Genomic DNA, 23,966 nt, shown 5'->3' on the forward strand with positions numbered 1-23,966 from the left:
AGGAATCTTTAATTGGTGCAGTAAGTGCCCACAGGCAAGTTGTGTTACAAAGTGTTTCCTGTTCAAAAGAACATGCAGACTCCATTAGGAGACCACGGGCACAGCCGCCAAGAACTGACACTGCAGGATGGGTACGTGGTGCCTCAGTGGGCTGGGTCTCACCACGAACTGATGCTCTGAGTCAGTAATCCCTAGTTCTAGCCATTTGCTGGTGGAAGGCATGCCACTGTTTGAAGGCTACGCCAGTGGACTGTTATCAGCAGAAAGCGCTTAGTTTTCAGAAGGCATCAAGCACTTTTCAGTGATAGTTTTGAAATACTGGCAAAGAGTTACTTAAAATAAAGAACTTGTTCATGGAATTGGGAGTTGAAAGCTTCTAAACCACAATAAAGTCCTTTCCCAGACTTGCTGTCCATTTACTCCATGCTCATGGCATTCCTTAGGCGGTCTGAATCACAGACAGCAGACAGCTCTTATAAAGAAGACCATAGACACCCATGTGTTGGAAGACATCTGCCAAAATAGACCATACATTTACTTTTATTCCTTCAATACACTTTCAATTTAAAGGGATAAAAACAATAAAATTTTTCAGTCCAGTGACATTATTCGTCCAGTGACACTGTTCCTCCAGTGAGAAATGGTAGTGAATTAAAGTAATTCCACTGCAGAAAGAAGCAGACAGGCTATTCCCCAGCTCTTACACGTGGGTGAAGTAGGGTACAGAGCCTTTAAGTGACTTGCAACAGCTGATGAATAAAGTCAGCTGCTAAAACTGTAACTTGCCTGGGGGGATCCTAGGCTGCTAGGTCTCCCCACCTGCATCCCTCATGCAGAGGTGAGGGTACCAAAGGTGTGTGAAGCTGTTGTCCAGATGTGCAGGAGCTGGGGCAGCACTGGCCATGCTGAGAACAGGAACACCTTATTAAGAACACCCTGATTTCTTAGGGCAAAGACTGGAGACAGAGCAAAGCTGCTGTATAAGCAAGTACAGGATGTAAGGAAAAGGAATCAGTGGTCTTCCTGCCAGGTAGGGGTGACACTGGGTGCTTTATGCAGAAGTTCTTTCAGTCCAGTCAAAACCATAACTGTTTTGACAACATCTTCTGAAAATGGGGGCTTTGGAGATGAGAAGCAAGAAGTGTATAGATAGGAAATGGCTTATAACAGAACTTTTCAAAGCAGGAAAGGGGGTTAACTCCTTCCAGTGCTAAATTCACCATTTCACAATGAACCAGAGAAGTGCTCTCTGGAAACCTTTAACAAGGCTTGTTTCACACTTGAGGAGCTTACCACATAACTGTGCTGGTTAAGGTGGTTGATTTCTTTTTTTATGTTATTTTGCTAACACAGCTAATATGGTAAAAGCCCTTGTATAGACACAGCTCTGTCGGTGTAAAAACACTGGAATCAGCACAGCTTATGCCAAGTCAGGGAACCACCACCGGCTGTTTCACTGAAAGGCTTTTGTACTGGGATGACTATGTCTGCATTGGAAGGAGGGTTTCTAGCAGCAATGCCAGTGCTGCTAGTCTGGCTAACCTTGTGGGGGCAGCTCCAGCCTGTGTGATAGAAGGGGTTTTCACATGGGCAATAACTGCACAAGCTTAGCCTGCTTGCTTTGGATGTTGACCACCTCAGAATGAATCCTCTTGTTAGTAACTTCCAGCACAGATGATGCAATGGGCTGAATTCACTGACTAGAAAGAAGCTTTGCTGAGGGGAGTTGTACCCTCCCTCAAACTATATAAGGAACATGTATTCAAGTACGTCTTTGTCCTCCCGGTTTATCCTGTTACCTCCCCTTTAAAATGTGCACAGTGTAATTGAGTAAGTATAACCAGTGAACTGGCAGCTTGAAGCATTTGCTAATTCTTTGCAATTTCAGTGTGAATCTTGGAATATTTATAGTGGCTTAAAAGTCCCCGTGCAGGTGACTGCTACAAAATACAAGAGTTAATTTTTTTTCTTAGTGATCTTTTCAAGTCTAGTCCAAGAAAACCCAAACCATTAAAAATATGAACCGTGTTGTTTTGGTCTTTCAAAATCCAGGCAGACAAAAATGATGCAACTTAAGGGGGTGGGGTATTGATTGCATGATTTTAAAACCAGTCTTATGATTATTAGAGGCCTGAGTCATGAATGCTGAACGCTTGGATTTGGCATTGCTGCTCCTCACAGTTTGATTTGTCACAAACTGTGTTTATGCTAAGGATGTGCAAATGTGGGAAAAGGGTAGGGGTCTTTTCTCCCCTTAAAGCTCAATATAATACACTGGGAGGATTTGGCTCCTCCTGTGATGGACAGTGAAAAGGCATCTTGGGCCATTTTTGAACTGCACTTCTGAAATCTTGCTAGCAGCTGCAGAAGAGTCCTGCTGCTTTGAAAAGTTTGGACAACATCTGCACATTTCTCTAGCTATTGTGAAATAAAATGCTTGGCAAGGATAACCATCTTAAAGATGTACAGTCTGGTTATGGTGCAAACTGAAAGCCAGTTAGAAAGTCTTCCACTATAGAAAAATGGCTGGATTCTCAGCATTATTCACACAAGCAGAACTTTTCCAGTTAAGGCCACATCCTTCCATGCAGCATGGATAGTTAATGGGGACGTGTTGTCTCTATAGATCTTTTCTCTCGCAAGTATGAAGACCTATAGGTGATTGATTTAAAATCCATTTTTCTTCTGCTTGCTTTTCATACTTTGTTTCTTATGAAAATATTATTATTATTATTAATAATAAATTCCTGGCCACTGTTAAATAAAAAAATGATGATGAATCATATGAATTTCTCATCAAAGTTAGTGTTCTTATGAGAACTCTAAGTAGAGCTTTTCTGTCCAGCAGAAGCTGGTATGGCCTTTTGCTCCCCAGTCATTTTGCAGTGCTGCTTACTCACCAGTTCCAAGAGGCTTCTGAGCTCTAATTTGGATGCAGTATGTTTTTGGAGGAATTTTAAAAGCAGACTGGACAAATGTACACGAAGACAATCCTGCACTGGCTGTGAGAGGTACTAGATGACCTAATAGGTCATTCCTACTTCTCTGATTTGAAAAACAAGCAGCACATCTGTAGTCGCGCCAATAGGAGAGTCAGAGACAGGGGGAAAGAAGAGCAAATACTTGAAGACCACAGAACTCCCTTCCCAGTACATTAGCTCGGAGTTTGAATTTTCAACCAGCTGCTGCTTTCACACTTTTTTTGCATTCTGTAATGTATTTTCTTCTGTGTTTACCAAGAAGAAACCAGTGGAAGGTAAAAGCCAACCTAAAATGTATAAACAATGCAGTTGTGTCTGAGTCATCACTCCAAGTCCCCATGCTTCAATTTGGGAAGCGCAGAAATCTGGGCGTACATCCAGCTGTGAATTTCACAGATGGATCCTCTCTCTGAAAGGGGTCTGCACAAAAATCCCTAAATGCAAGTACTCCCAGCTTTGCAAACATTCACGTTCTCCAGTTTAGGTGCACATCTACTAGAAATGCTACAGTCCGTTTGGCAATTAAAACTGTGATCTCTCTGTACTGGCATGACTAATGGTCTGATAGCAGTGACTTTGAAAACTTTGTCTTGAGTTGGATTTAACCAGTGTTAGGTATAGAAGAGTTAAATCTTCAGCTACAGTTAACTAGAGAAAAACCACTGAGGTTCAAAGGGCTTCAACAGTGATGTCTGTGTGACTCAGCAGGGCAACACTATTTCACTCTGAGAAACTGGTCTGATACTCTCCATCTTCCCACAGGTTATCCTGATCCACACAGTTCACGTTTTAATTGGGCTGTGTCCTTTTGTGGGTTTTTAATTTGGAAACTTTGCCCTCAGCTGAACAAACACAGTTTCTTTAGAGTGAAACCGTAGTTGAACTAGATGTAGTGAGAACAGTGCTATTGACTTCTGCCTGTGGACGTTGGAGTGATAGGTTTGCATTGAAGGGAGAATGTTTCCGCGTGGATAATTGTGAGGTGTGGAAGTAAAGGTCATAGTGGACTGTCCCTTGCTTCCACCCAGCTGTGCATCTGGGCACGTTTTGAATGGTGGGTGGTGGGAGGGTGCTGACAGTGTGGTGGTTGTGTGCCAGACCTGCCTCTGCGCCCAAGCAATGCACACTGCATGACCAGGAAACCTTGAGGCCCTGCAGAAGGAGCCAGATGATGTCACAGCAAAGTGACAGCACAGTTTAATCCTTTTTCAATGCTTACGTGTTGACTTGCTCTGCCTTTTTGGAAGGACCCTGAACCTTCCCCTTTAATGCAGAAACAATAATTTGGGCTGGGGCGAAAGCAGCAGTAAATTAGAGGAGTGTGAGTTTACAATCATTCCCTCTTGATCATCTATGCCACAGGAGCCCAGTCAAAGATTCCCAAATTATGGTGTGGTTTGGTTTGGTTTCTTAATGATGTATGACTTCATCATCTGTGAATGAATTGAGTCAAATGTAGGACAAATAGTGAGACACATGAATGACTCTTATGACATTTGCAGTGTCTCAATGGGTGCTGGTTTATTTAGGTGGTTTCTAAGTTTCTTTGGAAAGAGTGAGAATGACTAAATGAAGGGGGAGCCACTTCAGAAGTATGGGAGTCAATGGTGAAAGTATTGTGACAGTTAAACCTCCCTGGGCTAAATATCTGTCATTATGAGCAACACAGCATTGGTTATTTTGTAAGAGCTTGATTCCAGGAGACTGTAGCCACAAGGCCAGGGGAAGCAGGATGATGTATCAGACGTTGCAATCCCTTTATGATCAAATACCTCCTGGTGCTCATGCTGGGTCTTCATCAGCCACTTTGGGGTTTCTGATTCTTACCAGGAGACAGCAGGGCTGTTCTCTGAAAGTGTGGAGGTCCTGACTTTGAAAGGCACCTGCCCTCGGATGCTCTGTGTGGTTCCGGTACACCCAGCTTGCCCCCAGGCAGTGCCTTTGGCTGCTGCTTTTCAGGGGAGGGGGTACTGCAGGGGTCACTCAGGGCAGTGCTGTACCTGTGCTTAAACCTCGTGTTTCATGGGTCTGTCAAAGCCATGTAAAAATAAGGCCCAGCATTTTTGTAGATAAATGGTCACCAGCCTAGGAACCTGTCCTTAGGGCTTGGGGAAGTCCCTCAATTCAAGTCACTGGAAAGGAAGTAATTATAATTTTGTACAAATTAATGTTTGCAAAGGCTGGCAGTAGTCTACAAACACTGGCCACTCTAGGCCTTGGGTAGGTCCGGTGAGCAGACTGACTTGGTTTTAACCAGAACTGAGGCAAATCAAAGGAGGACTTTTAGCAGCTGCATTTTTTAATTACATTGTGTTTTGTGGGTCTTTTTCCCTTGAAATTACATTAAGATTTTTCTTGTCTGGTTTCTCCTCCATGCATTTTCACTTGCTTTAAAAGCGGTGCTGTCTTCTTCCCTGGAAAGCACCCTAAGATCCTGATTTCCAGCAGGCAAACACTAGGGTGAGATTTTCAGGTAGGCAGGCTGAGAACTCTTCTCCTGAGATCATCTTGCAGCTTCATGTCTTCAAATGGCTTTTACTATGTTTTCAGATATGTTTCCTTTTTAAAAAAGTGCCATCGATTTTAATGCAAATTTGAGCTCAGTATAAATGTTATAGTCTATTATTAAAGTAAAAAGCACACTAAACTGTTATGTCTATTTTAGAAATGAATATCCATGTGTTTTATACTTGGTTACATTTCATAGCTCTTCCCATCTTCAAAGCTAGTACAAGTTTTAGATCAAGATTAAGAATTGTCAGGAGTTCATGCTGTTCTGGTAATGGTCTTAGTTGAGATGTGGCATTAAATCTCCTCCAGCATTTCCTGTCATGCCAAAAAGCATCTCTGCCTTTCAAAACCCGATGCTGAGCGTGAGTGTCTCTGCAGGAAGGCTGGATGAAACCTCTCCCGCATGTGACATTCCAGTGCAGCTATCGGGCCATGAAAATAATCTAGCCCTTAATCACAGCTAGACTGTAATATTTACTAGCATTTCAACAGATTGTGGTCACTGTAACAAGACATTAATTTCCTTCAGTGTATGCAACAAGAGATGCACACAGTTGATGGCTGGTTTATTACAGGAAGCTTGCGTTGCCGCACACAGGCACACTCTGCTGAGGCCAGCTCAGTTTGGGAGGATCAGAGGCTGAGAACGAGAGTGATTAGCCGAGGGCAGCCTCTCCCCTAGCACTGTAGCAGAGGTAACTCGCATTGTGCCACACAGACCAAAACCTCTCGAGGATTTTTCTCTTCACGCTGCATTCAGCCAACAGGCAGATGCACTGGTTATCTGGGGAGTCCCTGTCTGTGGCACCTGGACAAAAATGCTTTGGCAGACGTATAAGCAAGGAAATTAGTTTTCTTGTCTTTAGAAAACAGTGCGCGCCATCACGCCTGGATAGATCGAATTTGTTATGATAGCAAAACAAGTTCTATGGAAACCATTGTGAACCCTGGAGCGAGGCTGCCCAGGAGAGTTGGGGAAAGCCGCTTTTGTTTGTTGTGCTTGGCATCATTTTGCTCTGGATGAAGATGCTTTAATTTTGTGGGGAGACCCAAGAGAGCATTCCTCTTTTTCCATACCAGAACGCCTTCCAAGCTGGCATAAACGTCCCCTCTTTCCAGCTGCTCCTTTCCAAACACACTGTGCCTCCTAAAGATAGTCTTTACAGTGGCTGGGGCTGGTGGAAAACATGAAGCCTGCATGGATTAGTACAGGAATTCATTTGGGCTGACGAATTGGGTTTCCCTCTATAAACAGCAGTAGTGTTTTCATCTTCTGGACAGCACAGCAAACTTCACGTCCTCTTGCTCCTCACCCTGTCTCTCGCACTGCATCCAGGCCAGCCGTGGTAAAAGACATACTAAGGCTTGCTTTTGGGGGATGAAAGAACAGCACACATTTCAATGAGGTGTTTTCAACTATCTCCCTTCTCAGACAGGTTTTTTCCAACCCTTAAAAGAGGTGATAGGGTTATTATTTTTTTTTTCAGGTTATTTTTCTTTCCAGATAAAAGGGAAATTAAAGTAATCCCCTCTCCACTGGTTTAGTGACTGTACAAGCAGCTCACATGAAGTATTTTCTTTACTTCATTGTTTAACTTCCACTACAGTGTGCTTATAATTTTGCAGGAGTTAGGGATTCCCAAAAGAGGATTTCTGTCTATCCCTTTCCCCTGGAGCTTTAGGCACACAGAGGCAGGGTGGCAGGAGCACAGCCCTATACTGCATCACTGCCTCCAGGGCCTGCCCTAACCCTGCCGGTGAAGCACTCCCCCCAGCACACCACTGAACACCTCTGCTGCAGCAAATACGCTTTTGTGTCACTTACACTTTCTTTTATAGCTTACTTGGTAAATATAATCATTATGGGTTATTAATCACCTGACATGGCTTCCATTATTGCTTGGGAGGGAAAGACCCATAAAGGGCAATTACATGATCAGGCTACATTTAGCGGTAGTTTGATTTACCTGACTATTCAGTAATGGTCCATGTCGCTGAGTAACCGAGCATGGGATTAGAATTGTGTGGATGGAAATGGGGGGTTTGGGCTTCTGCTGTCAAATTGAAGAATTATTTAAATAATAAAACCCTATCATCACTTAACTTTCCCTTTTCACATGTATAGCATGCACCTATTCAAAGTTTGTTTCTTGGAAATAAGTCTCAGCAAGCCCCCACCTCCTCCGAACGTACTGCAGTCTCTCTTGTAGGCACTCTGGATCCAGCCGTTCTCCACCTCTAGCAGGGGTGTCTGCTCTGGGATAAGGGGAAAGAAGAGAGGGTTATTGTGGCTTTGAGAGAGAGCAAGCAACTGAAATAGGCATGGGAGAAGCATACTGGAAGGAAAAGGTGCAAGGGTAAAAGGCATTACCCTCCTTCATGTATACCTGCCCTGTTGCTGAATCATGATCTTTTTATACAAAACACAGATTTTACTCATGACAATATGGGATTTAAAAAAACAAACTGCAAAAAAAGCAGAAAATATATAGAAAAACACTATAGTAATGCTGTAGTGTTTTGGAAGTTTATCAATTCACAGTATATTTATTATGCTGTAGTTCACAGTGTGAGCATTGCCAAGCATTCAGAAGTCAGGCTCAGGATTCTGTTGGCTGCAACTAAAATATATTCTTTGCCACATCATTTGATGTAGATACTTATTTGTGCAGTTCTGATGTGCACTCTCATCTGATGTGGTTGTGATGGAGTTAAGCACCGTTCCCTTTACGGCAGTGAGGAGGCTGCCCAAGGGGAGCCCCTGCATGCTCCCAGGAGAGGAGGTGCTAGCCAGAACGTGGCTTTTCATGTACAGTTGCTTTAAGCAGGCTCAGTGGCTGCCAAGAGTTTTGCAGCTGGAGCATCAGCCACACTGAGCCCACGAGGAAAACAAAACCCAGCAGATTTCCAAAATACTAACAGCTGGATGCAGATGACATTTCTTGATCCATGAAAAATAAGGAAGCCCAACCCAAACCAGCCGCTCTCACATTGCTCTCTGTCCCCCTTCTGATGCAACCCCAGTGCAGCGGCAGGACCAGGCTAGTACATCGCACAAGAAGAAATGCAACTAGGGGAGGTTTTTGGGGCACCTATCACAAATGATGAGAGGGGCAAGAGTGTCTACTGGAGACAATCACTGTCTTGAACTGTACAGATTGCCTCTTTGTGGCCAACTGCAGTATTCTGATCATCCTTCAGATCTCCACCAGGGTCACAGTGACCAAATTCTCTCTGGAGACTCTGCTAGCTGTTGCTATTAACAGTGGTGAATTCCAGCCCAAATATAAACTGTGCTGTTATTTTTAGGGTTGATTTCAGTCATGTCGAGGGGACCCACTGAGAGGAAAGCCCTGTTTTGTGATCTGTGGCATAGCCAGGTTAGGCCGTGTTCCCCATTCACTTTCTGTGTTGACGGGCCCCTCAGGGATCTTGTCTGCTGGCTTGGCCATGAGGCATAACTGATCTCTGCTTGATGGGACTCTTCCAATGTTAATGGTTGCTCCCAGCTCACATTGGGAAGGTTTTCAGTTCCATGATGCTCCTTCAGCCCTCTCCTAGCACTCACTGCAGCATAAGCCTGCTCTGAAGTCACTATGGCTTAGCCACCTGCTTCAACTCAAGCGCATTTTTACCTTCTTAGCAGAAAAAGGAAAGCTTCTGGGGTGGTTTATTCTTTCCCACCAATAAATTACTTTCATTTTTAGGTGTCATTTTCATAGTACCTAGAGTATTCCTTCCCCTTTACCAGACACCAGCCTGTTTTGGTGCTCCTGGGCTCTGCAATGGTGTGGCCAGCAGGTAATTCCAGTGTGGTGTGAAGTGTGGCAGATGCATTTTTTGCCAGGCAGTTCTGCAGTGCTAGCTGGGACAGGCTCTAGAGCACATGCTACAGCCCACAGCAAGTTCTCTAAGCCTCATGAGTTATGGGGGAGCACAGGTTAGGATGGACAGCTGTCCTGTTGCTTCAGCTGGGTTTCTCCTCACCATGGCTGTCACCACTGTCCTTCACCTACACATTGAGCAAAGCATAGCAGCTGGTGGTAGTCAGCCATCAGAGCTGTTCCCTAGAGAAGAGATTACAGCAGTGCTGTGCAGCATTGCTCCATGATGGTGGTGATCGTGAAGTCACATGGTGCTGCATAAACACACTGTGAGCCTTCCTTGTGATGATGCTGCAAAGAGTGTGTGAGGAGTCAGCATTACATCCCCTCCCATGAATCAGCCTTTACTACTGCAAAAATTGCCTCATCTGTACTCAGCATCCTAAAGGACAACCCTCAGTTCCTGTCATAGGACATCCTCTGTTGGTGTTCCCAAGCACTTGTACCATCTCATCTGTTAGGAAACGTTGGGTACAGCCTAGGCCAGATTCTGAGAGGTGATGCGTGCTTGTCTCTTTGTGTATTTGATTTTTTACAAAATGGATAGATGTATAATTCACAGTGGTTTAGTTGAGAGTTATCTACCAAAATCTGCCCTTGTGGAAGATGTCTGGTGGCTTTATACGGTTTCATTATGCTGTGTGTGTGTTAGCTGGGGCATTTCATTGCTGTTGGCAATCACTCTCCTTCCAGGACCACTCAGAAAGAGTTATGGTGATCTTGGCCTTTAGCTTCGCTACTACTGTGTCTCCCAGCTGTCTGTGGCTACTTCCCCAACTTTAGGACAAAACAGTATTCTCATTCAGTCTGTGTTCAGAGCGGATGGCCTGCCAATTGCTTCCGAATGTGTTCTGTAGTCAGATGAGATCATATCAAATATAAGCAAGTTTTATCTTTATTTTAGGCAAGAGGGTGTTTTATCATGATGCAGTTCCAAACCCTTCATTGTTTGGTTGGAATTCACCCAGGAAGTGTAGCAATGGATGGTTAAATGCAAACTAATAGGTTCAATATGAGCTACAAATGCAGAGCCTGTAAGCTGGCTGTGCAAACTTGTGTAGGAGAAGGAACATTGCCATACAGCTGACGAGAACTTGGGAGTGATTAGGATGGTCTTTCCAGGTACTTACAGTGTCTTGCAGCATGCCCTTGAGACAGTGCAAGAAGCATAATATTTCACGTCCTGCTTGAGTTGCATGGGGATGCACACAGCTCTCAGACCTCACAGTTGGAAAATTTGGGATGGCTCATCATTAAATCCTGGGAAGGATTCCTTGGGGCAGTCTCTTTGGGTGGTTGTTCCTATGTCTTGATCTGGAATTGGGATGTGAGGTCTGGAAATAATTGAGGGCTAATTTTTGAACAAATGTAGGTTATTGCTGTTGTGGTGAGGTTGGGAATTGCCCAACTTCAATAGCGCCAGCTGCACTTCAGCTAAAGATAGTCACCTCGGCAGCTATTGGACATCAAGGAGCTCAGTTCTATTTCTGGTAATTAAATCCTTTTATTTCTTTCTTTTTCTTTTCCTTTTCTTTTATCTTCTTTTTGAGAAAAATAGTTTTCTTGTTTGTGCCACTGAGTCAAATTGGAAGTTTGAAGTCTTTGGATGATGCATATACCTTTTTCTTATTCTCTCAAGCTATTTACTGTCAGACGTTCCTGGCCTTTTTGAGGTGAGATGCAAAGTCCGTTACAATATCTGCTCCCATAGTCTTTTGCACTCCTTTTTCTAGTTATAGGTGTCTCTTATAATTAGTTTGCTCTCTCCGTTCATAATGGTCTCTGATTTGTACATATACTCCATAGTATTATGTATTACTTTCATTACTACATTATTTTCTGTTAGAAAGCCTGCATAAATGAGAACTCTGTTGTGGCAGATGCTGTATTGACTCCAAAGGGAAAAAAAAAGCAGTTCCTGCCTCAGAGGACTGGCAGTCAAAGTGCAAAATAAAAGTTAACAGATGGATGTGGGCATACAGAGTATCCTGTATGTGGCACCTCCTTGACATTGTTATATGTGAATTATAACACTCTGTCAATAACCACTTAAATATTTAATGGTCTGGATTCTTTCCAGCTAAACTGGGACTCATAACTGTAGCCCCAAAGTTAGGGCTTGGCTGTCCTGGACTCCCATTGCCAAGACCCGCAGACCTCTCTAGTGGTGCCCGTTGCTTCCCGTTGCCTGCAGAGGCAACCAGGGCTCCTAAAACAGTGCTCACCATTCAGTGCCTAGCAGAAAGGGGGATGAATCTTACCCCAGACATTCATTTGCTGAAGGGTGTGGAGTCATGATAGAAAAATAATCTGTGTACAAAAGTGATTTCATGTGTTTTTCACTAGGAACAGTGTGCCTACTGCCCATAGTCCTCTTTAAAATAAAGCACATAAGAAACATATGCCTTCTTCGCGCTCATCGTTCCAAAGTTGTTTGTGAAAGCAGAGTAATTGCAAGCAGAAGGTTATTTGCATGCTGGTTCCAGGGGAGAGTTTGGTTTGTCTGGCAGAATTGTTCATAGCCACTTGTCCATCTCCCTTGTTACCTTGGACAGTGATTTTCAGTTGGCTGTTTTCTCCTGAGAACCAGGCTCAAAATTCAGTTCAGACATGTTTGGAGGGAAACCCGGTTTGCTGGAGAGGCCCAGATTCTGCAAGAATGCACAAGCCCTTCAGTGGGGATGCTTGCAAAGTTAAGACACAGCAGAAGATAAGATGCCAGAGAGTTAGAGCCAATAAATAGTTTTGTGGATTAATAGACATAAGCGCTAGCGCTCAAGGGAGGAAAATAGATTATATTATGGACTGTTCATCCCCTGCAAAGCTGCCTAAAGGGAAGGGTAATATGGTTTGTTTCCCTTAATTAAATATTTGTTAAATGGTTTGTTTCCCCTCAATTAAATATTTGTTCTGGTAGTTCCTTTGTGACAGAAATAAAAAAGCAGCAGCATTGCCTATTCTTGTTTCTTTCAGCTAATCCTGAACATGCTGTAACTCCTCTTCAATTCCTACCCCCCAATTATTTCCTGTAAAAAATAGCTTTCTCCCATTTATTCTCTTTCTCTTCTTTATTGAAGCATTTTGCTGAATGACTCATATCTCCTCTTAGTAAATAGGTTAAGTCTGGGAGAATGATGAAACTGCGAAGTGACATGTGAATAAATAGTGCCACTGCTTGCGTGCTTTTCCTGCCAGCAGTTCCTATTTTAGAGGCATTGTGGTATCTATTATCAATTTCATTAGCTTTTAAACCCTGAGGTGCAAGCTACTGTAAGAAAAAGTCATCACCAAACTCCTTTGGTTTTGCTGTTTCTAAACTAAAAGAAATATGTCTTAATGCCAAATGCCACTGCTTATCTCAGCCTTTATGTAGCAAATTCATAAGGTTCACACCGTGCACACAAAAGTAAATGTGAGAACAGTTCACCCCTGTACTTAGCAGCAGCAGCAGCAGCAGCAGCTGCTGCAGAGTTAGATCGGGTCAGGATTGGCAAAATGAAGACTTTCTTCAGCTTCAGTCCATCAGCCTAATGTTCCTGTATTGATTTAGCCAAGTAATGTGATTTAAGAAGATGAACTCCTTCCCCTTCTGGTATAAGTTTTGTATATTTATTTATTATGTACGTATTCTACTTGGGAGATTTCACTTGGTTAACTAAAAACTAAATACAAGCTTCATCTCTTCTCAGTAACTCACTACCTATCAAGTAGAAAGAGCCAACTGCATGACTCAAACATGTGTCCCTTCCCTTGCAATTTCAGCCAAAACTATCTGGCATCCGAGCACTGCAGAATGAAAGTCATATCTAAATATATGTGAGCAGAAAGAAAGTCAGTTAAAAAAAGACTTTGTTATGGAAAGCTACTACAAACCGAATCCACGGTGGCCTGGAGTTCCTCATCACACCCAGGCTGATCTAGTTTTCCACTTTCAAGGTACGCTTCCCAGAGCGGCTGCTGACGCTGGTAAAAGAACTGCACATATTTTTGCAGTTCCTTTATGCCTTACATGTAGTCACTAAACAGATTTAAAGGGTTTATCTAGCAAATAAACAGGATATTTATCATCATCTTAGCAAATTTAATAATACAAGAGTTTTTGCTTCATATTCATATGGTTCCCAGCAGTGTCAACATCAATATTCAGAGCCAGTTCTTTGTCAGGTAACCCGTGAATGAGATTGGCAGTGCCTGGCACTGGGTGCCACCCTGAATGTGTTCACTTTATGTGCAGCACAGTGGACCAGGCAGAAAGAAAGTTCTGAGAATGAGATTTAAAGAAACACCCCAGTTTTATGGCATGCCTCTTCCCGTTGTACTTATGCAGTGACTTCTGCAAATTAGGGTTTTTACAACAGGGGGACTGAGCCTACAGATGGGCTCCAAGGGCTTCTTCCAGTGATATGCTGCAGCCTAAGGGGGCAAGAGTGAAAGGGCATGAAATTGTGCCTAAAGGTGCACTTTCCTGCTTGCCAGCTGATGTGCCTTCCTCCTCCAGTCAATGTGTAGGCAGGGTTTGCACCTACCTTAGAATCTTCTGATAAAAAAATTGATGACTAAATACTGAAATCTACCAAGCAAACAGGAAATCACACTCTGGAGCAAAAATTGCTCTTTCTCTTGCTGTTCCAGCCAGTAGCCCAGGATGAGAAAGCTCGAGCATGTGTGCATGTGTGTCCTACAAGTGCCACATAACCCCAGCTTCCTGGTTCATGAAGAAGATGCCTAGAAAAGTTAACTTACTGATTTCCAATAGACTCAGACAGGGATCAAATGGGTTAAATAACTGAAAGCACAAGTGGCACCAGCCCATTCTTAGAAGTCCTCCATTCAGCTCATTTTAGGGCAACATTTGGCACCTCTTTCTCCAGGAGAGTATGTGAATTGTAAGCTATGTAGTTCTCCCATATATACCTTGCACTTCAGATTTCAGTCCTCTTGCTACAGGGTCTCAGGAAACTGGTTTTCCAGGGAACTAAACAACCAGTTAACACCCAATTCTTTTCTTAACTGATTAACTGTGTGAAAGTCCTTTGGCCATGGAAGTGTAATGATTTTTTGCTAATCACTTACAGGTTCAGGTGCAACTTATTACTGATTTACAAGATTGTGGCTACCTGTGTAACAAGCTGAAGTGAAGCACGGCAAACTAGGACAGGCACCCAACAGCTCTGTGTGCAGCAAGTCGTACAGGGAGAGCAGCACACATTTCACCTGTCTCCACTGCTGCAAACTGCTTTGTTTCCCTTCCCTTGTAACTGGTCACTTTGCTTTGTGTTGCTGGGGAGGACTTGGCTGGAGGGAACTGCAGAGTAAGAACTTCTGTCTAAGGATAATGCATGAATAAACAAAAGCAAAGGGTTGCTTGTCGAAGTTATTCAGGCTACTGTCTGGGGATACCAGTCCCAGACTTCTTGCACAATCAGTGGAGAGAACATCTGTGAAGCTTCTCACAAGTGATACCCCAGCATCTCTCAGGACAAGGCATCCAGGGCTGAGGGATGCTCCTTAGTCTCCTGACTTTAGGTGCCATACAGCAAAGTCGGAACAGATCACTGTCTCCAAAGCGCTGTTACCTATGTTGGCTCAATTTCCTAATACAAATACTTATGACCTAATTTTTAGAGATGAGGACTGCAACATTGACTGGCATTTATAGGTTTAAAGGTTTTAGGCTGGTAACTTAAATTGTTGCCTATTAGTATTTTTTAGAATGCCTAGGTGAGCTCAGCACCTCATGCCTTTGGTAGTTTGAGATCTAGACTACTTAAGGACTTTAAAACATCCCTGTAGGGACTTCAGAAAATGATTGCTCTCTACTACATCCACACATTTAGTATAGGCTCCTTCAATGAACATCATCATTTTGGGCTTTTTTCTGTTATCTAGGCATGTATTATTGAAGTTTCCTGAGTGTGACCTTCACAATCTTTCTGCGTTTTTCAGACCAAAGCAAGCTAATAATAAATCTGGTCCTTCAGGGCTACCATGGACTTGGCCAGGGCCATATGGCAAGATGATGATACAGGAGAGGTCCGGGCCCTGGAGTCCCACTGTCCAGTCTTCTGCTTTAACCACTAGGTCTTGCTTGTTTTTTAACGCAGGCTGTTGGGGTCTTTACTGGAATTGCACTGGTAATAGTGAAAGTACTTAGAAAATCCTTGCAGTTTCTGGGGTAGTGTCACAGACAGAGTCATGTGTTATTTCCTTGATAGTTTTGCTGTGTAGTGCATTTAGGACACTGATCATTTTTAATTTTTTAGCAGAAATGCTATCTTTATTTTCTGCTCTTTTCTTACAGGCACACACAGCTTCCTGTTAAAGATTTTGGGTAGGATAGTACCATAGATACTGATAATTTTATCTGTGCAGCTTACTCTGTAACTAGCTTGAAATATAAGGGACGGATATGTAAATGTCAACAGTGAAATCCAGATCCTGTGAATCACAAGGAACTTAAGATATTGATTTCAGTTGGGACAGGCTTCAGCCAAAAATATGCATTTTATTTAGATCCTGTTTTCCATCAGATATCTATGTTATGCTGTTAAATTCATGGAAAGATGCCGATGGGTTTTGAGTCTATTGAAACTATTATAGCAAAAATGCATTACGGGACTTGAATTGCCACTTAGTTTGAGATCAGGAACATCTTCCAAGAGTTTGCTTAATTCATGGAGATGACCTGATTGCTGATGGGCTGGATGGTGTAGAAGAGGTGTATAGTTTACACAGACCTCATAGGTTACAAGCAGCACAAGGAAGGAAGGATGTGGGGTGCATCTATGGGCATTATTTCAATAGGAGTAAAATTTTTTTTGATGTAAAGAAAAGTAAATGTAAAGCTTTACAGCCAAGTGCCTCATAGTTGTTCTATGTCCTCATTTACCAGAAAAAAAGCCTTTCATTGCTGTTGATTTGTAAAGCAACCCCTACACATGCACCCAGTGTTTTTCCCCAACACAGTCTGTTGGGTTTGGGCTCCTTGTGCCTGATACACCTAAGTTTGTATTTACCAGTCAGTTAGTTGCTCTGCTTGCATGTGCAAAAGCTGATTTTCCAGGGTGCAGAATATAAAATAGGCTGTGTACTGAGTGGTAGGTTCCAGTGTGCAATCTGTGGGAGCCAAGTAAAATATTTCTTTTCTATATATAGTCACCTGAAATCCAGCAGCAAAGATACTTCTGAATCTTGCACTCAAAACTAGCTTAGTTTTTAAGAGGCGCTTTTCCCTCCTTAATATTGCAACTTCTTTAATTTCCACATGGTTTTGCAGACGTGCCAAATGCTCTGATGATGAATTTAAAAGAAATCTCAAAAGATCAGCCAAAACTGAAACAGAATTTTAAATACTGCCATTTTATGAGAAATAAAAATCACCTTATTTCTGTTGGAAGCAAAGACTGTAACTTCAGGAATTTCTTTGCATGTATCTTTCCTGTTCTTTACAATTAAGGCAAAGTCTGCTTTACATGGCCACTGTGGTTAGATCTGTTATTTAAAAGGGACTGACTTTTGATCTGGCATAAACGTGTCGTGCTTGATTTGGGCCACTAAGATGCTAATATAACTGAATTTTGCAAAAGGCAGTGACTAGTCTTTGACCTGACTTCCAGCATGGACCTCCTGTGCCTCTGAAGTCTCAGATCAAATTATCACCATTTTGCATGTTTTGTGATCAGTTCCGGAGTGTAATTTTTTGCCTACTTACTTTTAGATAATATCAGTTGAGAAAAGAGGGGGAAAAGTAAAATCTAGTGCTGGATCTGAGCAAACAAAAAGGTCAGCGGTTAAGTTCTGCCTTATGTATGGTATATGCTGAAATGTCCTTTTAATAAATTAAACCACCAAATGAAAGAGTAGCTGAAAACTGTAACATTTGGCCTTGCAACACAGGTCAAAGGTTACCTTTTTTTCTCAAAAATGGTTTTGCAAATCTTTTTCAGAGCTGATAGATACACACCTTAGCTGGATACAAAACATTATATGAGAAAGAATGGCTGTGATCTTTGATCCAAGCAATCAAAAAGAAAGGTAATTAGTGTTTTTCTGCCTTTTCTCCAGCTGTGTGTTTCTCTTAACCTTTATTTATTTTTTATAATTAAGAAGTCATGCCCCTTTTTATTTGGCTTAAAGGTTTTTTTCATCCTTTTTCTTCCCCACTTGTGTACCACAGAGCTGTCCTGAAGTAGCTGGGGCCTGGTGGGCACGGAAGGAGAGATGGGGTTGTGCATGCTGGGCTAAAGCATCCTGTTCTTCCCTGGCAGCAGGAAGGTCCTGTGTTAGGACCATGGTTTGCCTGGTCATGTTTGGAGGGCACACTAAAAATTCAGGGTTCAACTTTCCTCCCCAGCCCCTGTTATGCCTTTAGTTCCTCCCTGCGTGCCTTGTGTTTGCTTTGCATGTAAAACGCTTCTTGGCCATGTCATTGGCACAAATGTGGAATATCGCAGGATCCCTGCCTGATGCAGGGAGGAGCCGCTGGAGCTGAGCTTTGCCTCCTCTGATGAGACCCTCGGTCTTGCAGGATTCCCAAAGGGCACAAGACCCCAGCCACTGCCACTGGTATAGTGCTGTGACAGCATCGACTTCATTGATGTTACTCCAGACATACATGTGGAATAGCGCTAGTGAAGTCGTTATTCCGATGCGTGTGTGAATGTGTGTGCATGCATGCTGATGAGTGTGTGTGCGGATATATAATCAATTACAAGGAGCCTGACTCATTGCCAGCTAAAATTGGAGGCTGTTTTCTGTCTCTGGACTACTAGTCGAAGCTCGGTATTTAATACAACCCACTATCATCCCGCAAGTGAATCCGCTCCAGATTTCTATCTGAGAGGATGTGAATTAGAGTCTTAAATGTCTTTGAGGACTGGAGCCTGAGAGACTGACTCTAACCCATCAAAGATGAGTGATTAGTAGAATGCAGACGTTCTCCCATGATTTCAGCCAGCCCCTTGCATTCAGTTAACTTGGGGATCTCCAAGCACCAGGGCTGTTGTAATATTTATACAACAGCAGTATCTAACAGAGGATATGCTGAAGAGATTCAGGCCTCACTAGGCATTTCCTTGGTCAGCTGTAGTTTCAATATCCTTTTTTATGATTTAATCTTTCATTATCTTTTCATATGTCCTCATGGCTCCATTTAATCGGTTCTATCATTAAATAGACCAATAGCTCTGTGCTCTAGAGCTGCCACATGCCAGGCACCTTAAATAACAATATTTTATTTATTAATCACATCATCTCCATTTCTTCTCAGGTAGCAATGCGCAAATAATGAGAACTGATACTTGGGATACATTTTAACCATGCTACCAACAAAGATAGGTGGGAGTTCAGTATAGCAAGTTCAGCACATGAGCTCAGCTTCCTCTGAAGTTTAGATATGTCTCAGAGTACTGATTTTGTTCAATCTGCTTTTGAAGCCCAAGTCACTGAGATTACACCTGGATCTGGAGCAGATCTCCAAAGATGTGTGATTTCACTAGACTTGGTCTGGAGGTGATTCCAAGATGTGAGAGAGATACTTGCCTTGGGATCCATTCCTGTTATGTTTATATATTCATTAGATTTAGAGGCTCTGGTTGTAGATTAGGACTTTTTGTGTTGGGACAATCATTGACTTCCACATCTTTCCCTTAGAGCTCCCACACTAGTGTTGCCCAGCTTAAACTCCACTAAACTCCCTCACCACTTGGTTTTAGGTGAAATTCAGGATGACTGCAGGATGTTCGTGCCCACTGACACAGGAAGCTCTGTTTATTCAAATGGTTACAACAAAAACCCAATTTGCTGCCTGTAAGAGCTTGCCCAGAGAGAGCCTGGCTGTGCTCGAGCATGGTCCTGTGGCCCATCTATGGGGTTAATGTTTCGTACAGTTCCCACGCAACTCTTCAGCTCTTTTCAGACCGTAGTACCCCTATAACTTCAGCCCACAAAACCCACTGCTGACCTCCCATGCAGCACGCAGGAGGGAAAGTGAAGTTTGTGGGCTGAGTAAGCCTTTCACCACACCATCTAACCTGCCTGGAGCCAGCAAGAGAAGGTCCCTGCACCAGCTGGGCTCCAGGCTTGTGGTCTACTGTTGCTGCATGATGGATTTCACTTTGTCTAAAGCTCAGGCTGAGAAACTGCACCAAAACCAGGCCCCTCAAAAGGCTGTGGTAATTAATGGTAACTCCATTTAATTACCTGCTCGTTTTTCACTTACTAGTTAACCCTTCCTAGACAAAGATGACTGTTGGTTCTGGTATTTCACCAGTGGTGGCTGTGTTAAATGAAATGTATTCAGTCACACACTGCACTTCTGGCACGCCGGCTGCTCAAACAAACGTGTTGATAAATAGATCAGCCTGCAGTCTCAGCCCACTTGTCTTTAGAAAGGAAATGACCCTGTAAGAGTGGGTGCCCACTTCTTTTACCTCACTGCTATTTTTAGCTGAGGCTGTGAAAAATTTCCATTGAAGACCTGCTCCTCTCATTTCCTGGGTAGAGCAAACAGGAAGCTCTTCTGACTGAGCTGAAGGACGGGTTTTGCCTGAAAGTGGACCAACCTCACCTCCCGCTGGTTGCTTGCTTGCACTGCAGAGCAGCAGCACACCAAACACCCCACATAACACGCTTTATTAGCAAGAATTCACCCAAAAGGCTCCTAGAAGCCTGTAGGTGATTGTGGTAGGTAGAAAGCTGGGCAGCAGGAGAAGACAGGAGTTCTGCTCTCAGCCATTCTTTTTCATCCATGTCCTTTCCAAGAGGCTGGAATTAGAAAGAGCTAAACTCTGGGCTGTTAACAGTGGGATTTTTGACCATGGAGGGATGGAAAATGCCTTGCGTGTCACAGGCTACAAGGTCCTTTCAAGAGAATTTAGCGTACCTGGATATGCAGGCTCCCTGTCCCCCCATCAAGCAAGCACCTAGCCATGATGTGTGTGAATACTTAGTCCTTGAGGAGTACAGCCCACCTCAGCAGCCATCCATACAGCGATGAGATGGAGCTCTGCATAACACATAGAATTTACTTTGTCCGAGATAAATGACATTGCATGTAGAGTGGAGGGAGACTTCAAACTACTAGTCAGAACTATTAAAAACCAATACATGTGTTCTCCCTTCCCAGAGACAATAAGAGATTGGCCACCATTTCTTTTAATAGTGGGAAGTGGTGAAATATTATGTGAATTTTTTTCTTAAACATTTGTTAGATATGGGCCTAAATATGGAGGAGTCCTAGAGCTAACCTGAGGATGAATCAGTCTTGGGTGAGGGTCAGCTTTGGTTGGAGTTAGTCCTTGTCTTAGCCCTTAAATATCAGCAGGAAGAAATCGTTTAAATCTGGGGCCTGAAACCTTAGAAAATTTGGTCTTCTGGTTTTAAGGCAAATTTGTTATAGTAGAGAAACAGTTTCCAAACTGTGGACCCCCTTGGTGAGTACAGCACCAAGGAGCTGCATGTGAGATGGAGCCCCAAAACAGGCAGTTCTGATGTTCCTGAATAAAAATACCCATGTTCTAGGTCTCTCCTAGTGGAATTGCAGCCTAGAGAGAGATTTGCTGTTCCAGGAGGTACCAGAGGATGCTTTAGGCGAGTAAGTGTGAAAGGAGAGAATGGCTGTTGTAGTTAACATGTACTATTGTTCTGATTTTTTAAACAGAGTTCTTCAGTGTCTTCTCTGGAGCTTTATTAACAAGCCTCTCGGTATCACAGTGGTGCATGGAAGTTTGCTTATGCTACAGTCTGCAAACAAACTGTAATAAAAATGTAGAGTGAACAGAGTCTATAGCAATATTTAAAAACCAACCAAACAAGAAAACCACAAAAAAGCCACTTTTCCACCTGAATGTCAATCTTTGTATTTTCATCACTGTCCATTTTATTTTCTCCAAACCTGGCCTTTTTCTTTTCAAAATATTCTTATTTCAGCCTACTGAAGATGTTAAAGTGCTCAGAGACTTGCAGGTTTTCCCTTTTTACGTTGTGTAAAGGAAGTGTCTGTGAAAGAGGGAAGGCGTTGTGTACATAAGGGATGTAGCATGTACTGGAGACATGGTACAGCTTCTCAGTTGTGTTTTTATGGTACTTGAAGCATGCTGAACACAGTGTAAACCCCCTCTCTCTGCTCTTTCTCCTATGCCTTCCAAAAATATGTAGTCTGAGTAAACAGGACTAAAAGTTTTTGGTTTTAATAAAGTTATGTTATAAATACAGAAGGGATGTTTTCAGCTGAACAGCAAACTGCCCAAGGATTGCTTTTACTTCTTGTGATTTGGAAAGCGCTCTAATATTTCTTTGTCTTCTTTTATTTCACAGTTAATGAAATTATCAGGAAGGAATTTTCTGGACTCCCTGCCAGAAATCAAACATAGAAGAAGAGATCTGTGAGACAACTTTTACTGAATCCTTCCATAACTGACCTCTTAGATCCTTCCAATGCCCCTGCAACCTCCTGCTTCCTTAACTCTTCATCTCAAGGCACCGATTCAATGCAAGGAACAATGTATTGGCATCAAGCTGACAGCCTTGACTAAGCAACTTGCCACCTCTCTCTGTAAACATTGAGAAGGACACCCTTCCTTTCGTCCAAAGATCGTATTGTTCTCATGTAACAGAGCATCTGTCTGAGGAAACTCTTCAAGCCTGCTGCAAAATATCTGTCTACATCAATCTATCTTAGTAATAAGGGAGAAGGGATATGTCACTCCTGAACGCAGCACAAAGCAAGCGAGGTTATATCTTAGTGCTTATTTGGGTGGGGTGGGAAATGGGGGAAGAAAGAGTAATATATTCTATAAAAGAATAACACCAATTTGCGGTTCACTAACAATGACTTGCCCTCCAGGTCTCAAAGCCCTTTTAAGACATTTTATTGCTGTAGGAAACTGAGGCAACCCAAGCTTGCTGAGCCTTTATCCAACCTGGGATCAAAAGCCATTTTTCTCTGACTCTGAGCACTGTGATCAGGATTTCAAACAGTAGATGTCAGCTGAATCCAGGAGTTTTCTTCATTTTTCTTGTCAGACTGGATAGGAGTGTGAAGGAGAGGGGTGCTCACAAAGAACCAGTGAAGAGAACAATTCAGCAGCTGTAACACCTGTCCCAAGGTAAAATAAACCCAGATAAAACAGAGGTTACTATATAGGAGTCCCAGTCAATTCAAAGAGTTTATGATTGATCCTCATTAATGTTTAGGCATTTTATGAGCACACCTTATTTTCTCTCTGATGAATTGTTGCTGTTTCTTTACCTATAGAACTTACTATTGGCTTGTAACTTGTCTCATTTAGCAGCTGTAGCATTTAACCACACAGGCTGCAGAGGAAAATAATTGCATCTTACAGAAGTCATCAATTGCATGTTACAGAAGCCGTATGTTCCAGAAAAAAATACACACTTACTTATATTCACCTTGTTTCTTTAGCTTTGCAAAGCTACCAGCAATTTCTCAGAAGGTTAAATTTCCATGTGAGTTAGTATGTTTGTTATGTTCTGCTTCATGTGTTAGAATATACTGTACTGGCACATGCTTATCACAGTAAAGGATAACCGCTGCCATCTGCAGTTGTACAGCTAGCAAGTTTATAACATTTTGGTGTGGCATTACTACCACAGTGTGATAAAAAGGCATCATGAGTGGATAAACAATGTACAGTAGAAGATAGCAATAATATTGTAGGAAAAACATAGTAATCTTTCCTGGTTTTGTAAATGAGGAATGCTGATATTTTTAAGAGTGCAGAGCCTGAGCTCTGTTCTAGGAAATGCAGTGGAACTACCCTGTTTTCAGTTGTTTCACAGTAAATTTTGCTGAGTACCAACGTGCCCACATGCTCACAGCAGGAATTAGGTTGTATGAATACAGCAGACCAGAAGGGCAGCTGCATAATTTGTTCCCCAATAGTGCAGAAAGATCTCGCACAAACCCTGCAGAGCACTTGGTTGAACAGAAATCATTTCAGGAGTGTTGAGAATAATATATTTTGTACCACTAAAAGCTGGTACTTAAATTTTGCAAAGTCTTCAGTTTTAGAGTGGGAGACAGTAGCATTAGACTTTCCATAACACCTGACCTAGGTAGGCTTAGCTGTAATCTTGTATCTTAAACAGAAATCTGAATTTCATAAGACCAGCTCCAATCTCTTGATTTAACCAAGCCTAGATCCAGAACCAGCGCAGAGCCTTTCCTGACTGCGCATCCCAAACTGGTATTAATAACACAGCTTGGGGGGGATTTGCTGCTTCTCTTTCCCCTGGAAGTACTGCTAACACCTACCAACAGCACCAGAATAAGCTGGTCTTCTTTGTGAGATTTGAACCTTCTGTCACAAAATGAGTCAGTTCCCTGTATCCCAGCACCAAAAAGTGTCTCATCCTGGTGCTTATATTGTGAGCTGCACAGAGTAGGAATGGCAAGGTACCACAGTGCCTGCAGAGGTGAAAATGGCTTTTTTTTTATTGCTGACTTCTACAGAGAGAAAACTGAGGCTGAACTAGCTGAAAGGACTTCTGCTCAGAGGAATTCTTGATTGTAGTATACAACACTTGTATAGGGCTTCAACTGGCTCACATGCCTCAAATTAGCTACTTT

The 23,966-nt window shown here is 42.7% G+C and overlaps 1 protein-coding gene across 5 annotated transcripts in view; it reads left to right on the forward strand.

Moving 5' to 3' along the window:
• The window catches only part of NFATC2 (nuclear factor of activated T cells 2), an 86,356-nt gene extending 62,953 nt beyond the window's left edge, over positions 1-23,403 (forward strand). The window contains exons 10-11 of one of the 5 annotated variants that reach the window (XM_057401701.1): positions 17,323-17,410; positions 21,692-23,403. In XM_057401701.1, coding sequence (XP_057257684.1) covers positions 17,323-17,366 — 44 coding nt within the window. In that variant the 3' untranslated portion in view covers positions 17,367-17,410; positions 21,692-23,403. Of the gene's footprint in view, positions 1-6,067; positions 6,862-7,118; positions 7,413-17,322; positions 17,411-21,691 lie in introns of those variants that run through there. The other 4 variants (XM_057401700.1, XM_057401699.1, XM_057401697.1 and 1 more) reach the window with 4 other exon arrangements.
• Positions 23,404-23,966: the final 563 nt, after the last annotated feature.

The sequence above is a fragment of the Pezoporus wallicus genome, unplaced genomic scaffold, assembly GCF_028554395.1.
Source record: "Pezoporus wallicus isolate ANWC-B61680 ecotype Strahan unplaced genomic scaffold, APGP_CSIRO_Pwel_v1 contig_9238, whole genome shotgun sequence".
NCBI classification, from domain to species: domain Eukaryota; kingdom Metazoa; phylum Chordata; class Aves; order Psittaciformes; family Psittacidae; genus Pezoporus; species Pezoporus wallicus.